Raw genomic sequence first — 11,557 nt, forward strand, 5'->3', positions numbered from 1 at the left:
AAGGCAGGTTGGACTGGGATGTATTTCAGCTGGAGGCCGTCTCTGTCTCTCTCCTGCACCTGAAGCTGCCCCCCTCTGCCCAGCAGCAGCCCGTACATCACCTGGCGGAGCGGCCTGGAGGTCAGGTTAGCGCTGGGCATGTCGGCGTGGTCCACGGGGAAGCTGAGGGGCATCCTCTTCAGCAGCAGCACATCCAGGATGTCTGGAGTCAGCTGGGCCTGCGTTAGCGGCAGCCGAGTCCAGTCTGGGACAAGACCTGCCACCTCCAGGGGGGACAGGACAAAGTCAGTATATTTAGCAGACTTTCTATAATACTTTTTCTCCACTACATTTAAGATGAAAATACTTTTTTACATTTTCCTCTACATTTATCTTATGGCTTTAACAACTAATTATTAAGAGTTTACACATTCACTAATGATGCATTGACATGTACCAGGCTCAGATCAGGGCTCCAACTTAATACTATTTTCATTGTGGTAGAAAAGGTTTCAGTCGTAGTCATCTGGACACTGTTTTCAGAATCAAGACGTTTCGGCTCCCATCCGGAAGTCATTCTCAATTGGGAACTAGAAATTTAAACTACTCTGTGTTACATAAGCCCCGCCCTCAGGAAGGAGTCTACCTGAGTGTCTGTTAATAGCTAGTTTCACCTGAAACTGACCTAATAGTTTCCAAGATGGCCCAGTAATCAGTTATCAGGCCTATTGTTTTCTGGCTGCATCTACTTCATCACTGTTAAGTACCTGATTGGCAGGGAGCCGAAACGTCTTGATTCTGAAAACGGTGTCCAGATGACTACGACTGAAACCTTTTCTACGATGGAGCACTCCTGGACGAATGAGGGACTACACCGTCTTATTTTCATTGTGATTTATATTTTCAGCTAACCGATTAATCAGTTAGTCCATTAAATGTCAGAAAACTGTTCCCACAGTCCAAGGTGAGGTCTCGCTAACTGACAGTTCGACCTGGCCTTAATAAAGGAAAATGTGCCCCCAAAAACTTTAAAAGTAAAGGATTTTATTACTTCTTCCACTGCTGGGAATGGAGGTGCTGTCCCATGGATGAAGAACCTCTTCAGGGAGCTGGGAGGAAGCTGGTACTCCTCCATCCCCAGGTACAAGCTCTGCAGCACCTCCGCCTTTCTCTTACTGCTCAGCTCTTTCATCAGCCCCAGCGCCGCCTCCAAGGCCTCCTGAGGCTGTTGGAAGCCCCTCAGCCAGCAGAGCAGCCCCTCCAGGCGGCTTCCGGGTGTCCCGCTGCCTGCCGGGGAGAACTGAGTCCAGCTGATGGACGATTCCGTCCGCTGCAGCTTCACGTAGTCGTTCCCGGCCAAGGCGGCAAAGGCGGGCAGGAGTTGGCGCTGGATGTTGAAGAAGATGCAGAAGCTGGAGGTTTGGTAGCTCTTACAGGGGATGTAGCTTTGCGAGCCGCTCTGCTTCACCGCCTCCCACTGGAAATGAGCGATGGGCAGCAGCCCCGCCGGGAGGTCGAAGATGTAGAAGTCGCTGTCGTTGGAAAGTACCGGGCACTGCCACTCACTGGCCAGGGTGGCAATCTGCTGGTCAGCCTCTCCAAAGCACTGAGCCACCGGGACCTCCAGCCGGGCCAGCGTCTGTTTGAACACTAGCTTGACCATCTGTGGCAGGATCCCCTCGTGCCTGCCGCCCACCGCCGCTTGATGGGCTCTCTTTATCCGATCCACAGCTCTTAGCGTCACAGTTTCGAGCTTCTTGTCGGTGTGGTCCGTGCCTCCGTCCAGCACCACGTACGGCGCAATCCCGCATTCCCTGAGGGCTCTGAAGAACTTCTCAATCAGGTCCTCAAATGCAGCATACTCCCCGCCGTGATTCTGCTCCAGACCTGACCAATCAACCAAAGGGAACAAATTGAACACCACATTACTGACAGACACTAGTTTAACAAGGAATTTAACACTGAGTAGGGGCACTGCATGTGGGCAACAACGGAGACACCTGGAACGGGGTGATTGGGAGGAACAGCCTGCCTGATCTGAACCTGAATGGTGCTTTAATACTGGACTTATGTGCTAGTCATGGACCGGTCCATAACAAACACCATGTTTGAGCATAAGGGAGTTCACAAAGGTGCCTGGAAGCAGAACACCCGAGGTCAAAGATTGATGATCAACTTTGTAGTTTTAAAGTCGGCCGTACAGTCGAGTGAACTCCTGATCCAGCTCAGATGGGTTGGACCAGGTGTGGGAGAGACTGCAGGACAGACCTGGAAACGTATAGTGAGGGTGAACTGGCAACATCTGGCCGAGGCTCCGGTTCGCAAGGTCTTCAACTCCGACCTCCTGAGGAATATTTCGTGCATCCTTGTTGGGGGGAGGTTGGGCAATCTGAGTTGGCCGTGTTCAAATCCTCCACTGTGGAGGCAGCTGCTCAGTGTTTTGGCAACTTTTGGCTGTTTTTGGCTACAACCCAATGTGCTTTTGGCCATATACAGAGGCCAACAGTCCTCACACGCGTTTTGCCATCTGTACATGCAAAGTTGACCCAACTGTGTTCCCAAGGCAGTTAGAGCTTTGTTTATACACAACACCTTGTGCCTAAGACATATCAGGCGCTAGCATCATCTGATCGAATTCATATTTATCTTTAGTCTGTCAGTCCACCACTTCGGTCCAGGCTGAAATATCTCAACAACTATTAAATTGATTGCCATGAAATTTTGTAAAGACATTTGTGGTCTTCAGAGGATGAAGCTGTGTTTTACCATGTTGTCATTCAGTATCTGTTTATACAGCAGCCTCCACTTATGGCCGCCCACAGGAGGAGTTATAGTTAACAAATGCATGGATAAACACACATATCTACTTACTTACGACTACATAGTGTGTTATAAACCATGTATTCATTAACACAAACATCCAAATGTTTTAATCAATATGTTATTTAGTGATGAATGCAGGCGACGTAAATAATTTTTTAAATGTTAGTTTTTTCCAATGGAGTTTGGAATGGGTGACATCTTGAACACACAAACATCTATTAAAAATCTTAAAAATCATCCCATAATCTAAACACACACAAATTTTATTATAAACTCACATTTAACTCCTTTTATATCTCGTAATTTGCGGCCAAAATGTTAATGTTAATCCCTTAATTTGCAGGATTAAGGAACAGTTCACTAAAATAAACCTTGAATTAAAATATTCCCAGTTAATTTTGAATGTTAGAGCAGAAGCAACATTTAGATTAAGGATCAAATTCAGCTGTTTAAAGTTACTGGTTCCATAATATTCATACATATTCCATAATTCCACCTTAATCTGAACACGAGAAATGAAGGTGTAGCCTCTATAATTACGGATTAACTATTGCTACAGAACTTTAAGTAATTATTATTAGTTATTATAAACGAACCATTAGACACTATTTACAATACTGAAATGTGCAGTAGCCTTAATGGCTGTTCCGTTCTCAGCGTAATGCCAGACTCCGTTCACAACTCTGGCAGTTTAATGTTTTCAGGCGCAGCAGTAAACATCACCAACTGAAGGAATAACATTCATGATATTTTACAAATTCAGAGTTTCCATTCTTAAATTCGGCCACCATCAAATACGCCACTCTGTGGTGATTTTAAATATTTCGACACTTACAAGTTTTTCCTGAAATCACCTTCCGTCAGAGTTCAGCGCAAAGAGCCGGAGGCGCACAGTGCTACTGAAACAAATGGGGAATTTATTTGGAAAAAGCTGCTACTTGTTGAAGCCGAATTGAGCATAAAACGTACCAACACAAACAAGCTTATTATTGGATGTTACGTGAGCGGTGTAACATCACTTTAAATGACAGAATGTTTTAAACTGTCGATTTTTTCAGTGGAGTCTGGAGTGTGCGACAGAATCTGAACTTCCAGTTAAAGACGAACTTTCTGTCTCTCTCTTCGGATGATTGACTAGTTGACCGGTTGATTTGATAGGAAACATTTATTTATTGTTTGAGTATATAAAGGAAGACATTTCTTTTCTGTCTCTTGCACCGACGTCATCCAGATGATTGACATTATGGAGATACGAGGTTTCCACCTGACAACAGCTATACGAATTAATCTGATAATCATATAGGATTTTAATTAAAATGTATAATATACTGTGTGTATATAAGTATGAAAGGAATCCGCAGACTAGCTGTCATGAAGTAATAAATAAGTGAGTACCGGTAAGTTAAAAGTTAATTTTTTTTTACCTGTAGTACTGTATCCTAGTAATACTACAGAAGAGTACTGCAGCCATAATAATGTGTTTTCTGTAGTCTTACCTGAGTCGAAGTACAGCAGGTAGATCAGGTTGCAGCCGTCGATCACCAGCCGGCTCTTCCTGAACCGGACGTCCCGGTAGATCTGCCGGTGAGTCTCTAAGAAAGTGGCCAGGCCCTGAACACCCATCCTGGGTCTGATTCTGCCGAGGAGCCCGCATCCCCGCCGCTCTTATACCGAGTCTGCACCCTGTTTCCTTAAGTTTCACTTTCCTGACATCAGATCGGCGTGACGGTGTCTTTATCCCGGCAGGTCACCACCAGACTGCTGCAGGATTTTATGTATTTTTAGAAGACGGGAAAATGTGACTATATATCTGCCAACATGTATGTGCAGAGAGAAGAAGACACACAGAGGGTAAACGTGTCTTATATTGAGATACTTTCTGTGATGATGGCTGAACCATTTTATAGGCTACCCCCCAAATTTATTGTGCAACAGCCTGCAAATGACACAAGGGTCCTGTGTTTTTGTTTTTAAAGACAGAAGCTGGATCTGGAAGGAGTTTACTATCAAAAAGGCAGAAAATAGTCCAGGTGATACTGAACTAAATTTACTTTATTCACTTTAGATTTACATTTTGTATGTGTTGTGCGTGCACTCCTGTTACACAATAAACAGGTGAGACTGAACATGTTGAGAAATGCTGCTTCGAGTATTTCAGTCACTTCTGCTTTCAACAGCTTCTGGATTTATAGAATATTTTAAAAAATGTGCTAAAATGACTAGTTTATTCCTACATTGGAAAGAGGTTAAAAGTTATATATATTTTTTATTTATTTATGTAATTTAGTATGTGTTCAGTTTGCATTTTCATTTTCTGTGAAGGAAAAATGTAGCCTGACTTTGGTTATGAAATGATTTTATTCAGGTAAGATGGTGGAAGAAGTAGGCTACCAATAATGTGCATGTAAAAACACTCCGTTACAAGTAAAAACCCTTCATTCAAAAGCCAATTTAAGTAAAAGTACGTTAGTATTATCAGCTTCATGCAGTTAAAGTATCAGCAGTGAAAGTAATTAATTAGTACTGATGCATCAATGTTAGAGCAGCATTTTACTGTTGCTTTATACACAGTTAGCTAGTTTTAGCTGCTTTATATACAGTTAGCTAGTTTTAACTACTTTATACACAGTTAGCTAGTTTTAACTACTTTATATACAGTTAGCTAGTTTTAACTACAGTTAGCTAGTTTTAGCTGCTTTATATACAGTTAGCTAGTTTTAACTACAGTTAGCTAGTTTTAGCTGCTTTATACACAGTTAGCTAGTTTTAGCTGCTTTATATACGGTTAGCTAGTTTTAACTACAGTTAGCTAGTTTTAGCTGCTTTATATACAGTTAGCTAGTTTTAGCTGCTTTATATACGGTTAGCTAGTTTTAACTACACTTAGCTAGTTTTAGCTGCTTTATATACAGTTAGCTAGTTTTAGCTGCTTTATATACAGTTAGCTAGTTTTAGCTGCTTTATAAACGGTTCCTGAGTCTGTGTGTTTTATGAGTCTGTGGTGGCCGGTGCTGTCCTGTATGCTGTTGCATGCTGGGGCAGCAGGCTGAGGGTAGCGGACGCTAACAGACTCAACAAACTGATCCGTAAGGCCGGGGACATTGTGGGGGTGGAGCTGGACTCTCTGGCGGTGGTGTCAGAGAGGAGGATGCTGGGTAAACTACACGCCATCTTGGACAGCGTCTCCCACCCGCTCCATGACGCGCTGGTCAAACAAAGGAGCACCTTCAGCGGAAGACTCGTCCCCCCAGAATGCACCACAGAGCGCCACAGGAAGTCATTCCTGCCTGTGGCCATCAGACTCTTTAACTCCTCCCTCTAAGTGTCAGTCTGTATGACCCGAAGTCACTAAACTGGACATTGATCATCAACATCTCTGCAATACTTGAGATAGTTGTGCAATATCCTGTGTTAATACTCTGGTGCAATATTCTCTGTTTTCAGTTTAAACTTCCCTATTTATTCATACTTATATTACTGCTGTGCAATATCCTCCGTCTCATAATCATCTTAATAAGCTACACTTAACTTGACAGCACTCATTATTGCACTATTACTTATGTTATTATATTGTATTATACCGTACATACTTATCAACCTGTAAATCCACTTTGGTACTTACACTTATTTTAGCTTTTATACTTTATATCCACTTGTACTTAATTTATCTGACCTGTATTATATTTTATTTGCTTAGTGCTTCTATTCCTGACGTGACGGCGAGCTGCTGTAACGAAAGAGTTTCCCCCTCGGGGATCAATAAAGTATTTCTGATTCTGATACACAGTTAACTAGTTTGAACTGCTCTATATACTGCACAATAAACAGTCAGTGAACTGACTGAAGATCAAAACCAGTTCAGACTGGAAGCAGAAGTCTGAGTCTGGAAAAGGAAAGTGAAACCTACAGGAGCCCAGAGGGGGAATATGAAACTGCAGCTCTGAAAAACCTTTCAGCTGCACGTCAGCTGACAATAACAGACTGTTTATCAGACAGAAACCGGCCTGTGTGATGAACACAAAGTGTCGAAATATTCACAACTAAACCAACTTTAACTGTGTTTACCGCAGCTAACACTTCTGTTACATCTTCTTCTGTTTCAGAGAACAATTTCGATTTTATGAATTGTTTAAATAGAAACCGATAATGTTGTATTTAAAAACTGGACACTGCACACATACACCCAAGATTACACACCCATTATACAAATTATTCATAAAGGTCCAGTACTGTGAGTCATTCGTAATCACTGTGTTTACAAATAAAGCCACAAGATTTCCAAAGATATCACAGCTTTGTCTATATTTCTTAAAATGGGGGATGTGGAGCAACTTCCTTATCAGCCGACATTCAAAATCAAAAGGTTAAATGTCAAAATTACGAGATTAAAAAGTCGAAAGTATTATTTAATATCTCACAATTGACTAAATAAGTCAAAATGTCAACATATGCTACCTCATAATTTTAACATTTTATCTCACAATCTTGACTTAATAAGCATTTTTACATTTATTTGTGACTAACTTTTAGCTGTTTTTCCTTGTTGGAAATCTTGAACATTAAACGCGTCAGTGATGCATCAGTTGTTATGCGGATGACACACAACTTAAATACAACTGAAGTCCTTGTTATCGGGCCCCAACACATCACTAAACAAATACTGCCGTCTACCGGTAACCTGTCGCAACATGTCGAGCCTGTTGCAGGAAATCTCGGTGACCTGTTTGACAGCAGTTTGTTTTGAGCAACGTGTCACTGAGCTCGTCCAATCGTGTTTCTATCAGCTCAGAAACATCGCAACAATCCGATCTACAGGACTCAGCTGCTCGGCTGTAAACCAGGACCAGGTTCGACCACATCACACCTGGTTCAGCCTCTTTACATCGGATTGATTTTAAGATCTTGTTGATGACTTTTAAGGCTCTTCATGGCTCCAGACTATATTTTAGACCTTGTAATCTCTTATGAACCTTCACGTAGTCTGAGATCTTCGGGCAGGGGTCTCCTGTCTGCTCCTGAGTCCAGGATGGAAACTAAGGGGGACAGAGCTTTGGCCATCAGGGCCCCGAGGCTCTGGAACAACCTGCCCGAAGACATCAGGCTGTCTGAGTCAGAGTCTTCGTTTAAGTCTCGTCTCAAAACACATTTTTATCTGAAAGCAGATCCTGATTTTACCTGAACTGGCTGTTTATTTTATTGCTTTTATGTATTTAATTTCTTTATATTTCATCATTCACTGTGGTGTTTTATTTCTCTTGTTGTGAAGCACTTTGTGCTCTATAAATAAAGTTTTATTATTATTATCTGGTGCAGAGGAGGACCGTAAAGTGCTCTCCGTTTGTTGTTGTGCGGTGTCACGTGGTTAACACGTCTTTCTTCCGGACTGGTTGAAACCGACAGAAAGCTGCTGAAGGTCTGCAGGGAGACACGCAACCTTCACCCAACACACAGTGAGGGTTTCACACACACACACCACACACACTCGCAGCTCCAGACTTTCACTCCCGGCATGTCCACTTTCTGTGTGCTGAGGACTCGCTGCTTCCTCCGGCAGGTCTTCCCCGGCCTGCCCGCCGCCATGCAGAGACACTACAGCCTGGATGTCTCCGCTCCGCTGCTACGGACGCAGGGCTACGTGGACGGCCGCTGGATCTCTGCAGCCTCGGTGTTCCCCGTCCTGGACCCGGCCACCGGGAAGGAGATAACCAAGGTGACGGACTGTGGCCCGGCGGAGGCCAAGCAGGCTGTGGACGCTGCGTACAAGGCGTTTCATTCCTGGAAGCAGTACAGTGCTAAGGTAGGCTATGCCGCTGTAGCCGGACTCCATTCGAAAAAATGTAAATTTAATATAAATGTTGCATATCCGTCAGAAAAGCACCAAAAACACTAACACATGGTATTTTCACAACTGATAGGAACCAGACTTTAATTCGGTTTACGCATAATTCACCAGACAACACAGTATTTAGATAAAATCCAAAGTTTCACTTTAGTTTCTTATTGCCTGCTGAAGCTGTAACTTAACGTTATGAACTTGGACTAGTTAAAAGCTTTACCAAAAAAAAAAAGTACTACTTGCAGAGTGTTAGCTAGCCATATATGTCGGAGCGAAGAGAGTCTCAACAATACTGGAAACGTGCTGGTTGCGTTCGTAAAACATGAACCTTAACCATTAAACGTGACAAGATTAAACTGCGAAATATTTGAATGGAGTTCCGCGTTAAGTCATTCTCTCGTCTCTGAACGGCAGGTGTGTTTGGGCAGCTCATTAACGGCGTGTCTGGACTGATTCACCGCGAGCTCACTGAGGCTGATCCTGGCAAATTTGGACCTTGACTGATTATCTGTAATTTTAAAGTATTATCAGACATTTTATTAATTGGTCAACACATCATAAACGAGGCTTATTTTTAATAGTTATAATAAAATCCAAAGTCTAACTTACAGCAGCAGCAGCGGTGGAAGAAGCACTCAGATCTTTTACTTAATAAAAAGTAGTAATACTACAGTGTAAAAATACTGTTACAAGTCCTGCACTCAAACTTGTTTACTTAAAAGTACAGAAGTATTAGCATCAAAATAGATTTAAAGTATCAAACGTAAAAGTACCCTTTATGCAGAATTTGCACATTTCAGAATAATATATATATTATTGGATTATGAAAAGTGATGCATTATGTGGAAGTGTAAGCTTACAGTAACCTATAATAATACATCATAATTTATTAGTTGATCATATTTTGTTTTAACAATCTGAATCCGTAAAGTTATCAGATAAACGCAGTGGAGTAGAAGTATAAAGTAGCATGAAACAGTAAGAACATGTAGAAATGAAGTCTGTACTGTTGCACGAACGTGTCAGGTTTTCAGTTATCACAGTCTGAGTCCAACTTTTGTTTGGTTGGTAACACTTTACGTTAAGTCTCTCTCTTTAGCATTTACCAGAAGTATACAAAAATTTAATAAATGGTTTTTAACACACTATAATGTAGTTGCACGCAGATATATGGACATTTTAAATGCTTATTAATGTAAAGTATTGTCAACAACTAAAACTTTTCCTATGAAGACATTTTTATATATATATATATATATATATATATATATATATATATATAAAATAAAATGTGTTTATCAGAACACTACAAAAGTCCAGTTTAACTGAGAGCTGAAAGACAGACACTCCTATTTAACCATACTCCATTCAAAAAACTGTAAATTTAAATATAAATGTTGCACATCCATCAGAAAATCACCAAAAACACTGTAAGACAGATAGGAACTGATAGGAACCAGACTTTAATTACTAGACTAGTATTTAGATAAAATTGCAAGTTTCACTTTAGTGTCTTTTTGCCTTCTGCCGCCCCACGTTTTGGGCGGAAGATGCATGAACCTGGACCAGTTAAAAGCGTTACCAAAAGAAAAAACAGCAGGTGTATTTCTGCAGCTCATTAACGGCGTATCTGCTCACCATTACATTATAATTTAATTCAATTTTATTTATACAGCGCCAATTCATAATAGAAGTTTACTCATTGCGCTTTTCCTACAGAGCAGGTCTAGACCGGACTCTTTATAATATTATTTACAGAGACCCAACAAATGACAAACCACTTATTAAATGTTTAAGTAATTCTGAATCGAAGGTCTTGCTGCCAGCAGCTAAACGTGACCCTGTAGTAGGACGAGTGTTCCTGCTCACTTTTTGACACTTTCCACTCTGTGTAATGTTTAGCTAATTATTATTTTTTTTTTCAGCAAGCAAGAACCAGATTTACCAAACCTCAGTCTCACTCACCTCCGTTGACACGTCACTGTCAGCGGGAGAAACATAATCCTGTTTTCACCTTTTTTTTTTTCCAAGTTCAACTTCAAAATATTAACTACCGCGTTAAGCAGGAAAATGTTATCCGAACGTTTGGTGTCCTGATGTGATCCGAGTGCTTGTCCTGCAGGAGAGGAGCGTCCTGTTGAGGAAATGGTTCGACCTGCTGACGCTGCACAAAGAAGACCTGGCCAAACTGATCACGTTCGAGAGTGTGAGTATCGTGCAGATAAAGGGACGGACACTGTTGTCTAAAAGCTGAATGTGTCACATCTTTATAACAGCATGTGCAGTGAAACGCAGTGTTTCCAGGATACAAAGATGCAAGATTTACAGATGCTGCGGTTGTAAAGCGACTGAATATGACGGGATAGAAAAGAAGAAATACGTTGTTTTGCTGCACACATTTATATTAATTTCTTACGGCTTCTTCTCTAATATTTGCTCTTTTTCACATAGTTAATGCTGAAAAGTTTCGAACAACTATCCCAAGAAGTTTAGAGGAGAAAATCGCTCGATGCAAAGAGACGGTTCTTCTTCTTCTATTTTTTGTGCAAATTTTATTTCTAATAAATATAATAAATCCCATGCGGGATGGGCCAGATGTTTGGCATGACACAGAAATGAAAAATAAACTAATCAGAATCAGAATCAGAATCAGAATCAGAAATACTTTATTGATCCCCGTAGGGAAACTCTTTGTTCCAGTAGCTCTTCTTTACGTCAGTGCACACAGGAGAAAACGATAATTTAAACTATAAACAGGTCCGAAATAAATTAAGTAACATGTTGGTATAAGTATAAGATAAACTAAGTGTCGAGTACCAAGTGGGTTTACTGGTAGATGGTGAAGTACAGTATAAATACAATGTCACTAATTATGTAATAAATAATAGTAAAAGCGGAGGTGCATGTACTGTCGAGAGT

At 41.3% G+C, this 11,557-nt stretch overlaps 1 protein-coding gene across 3 annotated transcripts in view; it reads left to right on the forward strand.

The window, feature by feature from the left end:
• aldh5a1 (aldehyde dehydrogenase 5 family, member A1 (succinate-semialdehyde dehydrogenase)) overlaps nucleotides 1-11,557 on the forward strand; it is a 21,747-nt gene continuing 10,190 nt past the window's right edge. For 2 of the 3 annotated variants that reach the window (XM_044208540.1, XM_044208541.1), the window contains exons 1-3: nucleotides 1-284; nucleotides 8,203-8,599; nucleotides 10,761-10,844. In XM_044208540.1, coding sequence (XP_044064475.1) covers nucleotides 139-284; nucleotides 8,203-8,599; nucleotides 10,761-10,844 — 627 coding nt within the window. In that variant the 5' untranslated portion in view covers nucleotides 1-138. Of the gene's footprint in view, nucleotides 285-8,099; nucleotides 8,600-10,760; nucleotides 10,845-11,557 lie in introns of those variants that run through there. The other variant, XM_044208542.1, reaches the window with a different exon arrangement.

Source organism: Siniperca chuatsi, linkage group LG9 (genome assembly GCF_020085105.1).
Source record: "Siniperca chuatsi isolate FFG_IHB_CAS linkage group LG9, ASM2008510v1, whole genome shotgun sequence".
Lineage (NCBI taxonomy): Eukaryota > Metazoa > Chordata > Actinopteri > Centrarchiformes > Sinipercidae > Siniperca > Siniperca chuatsi.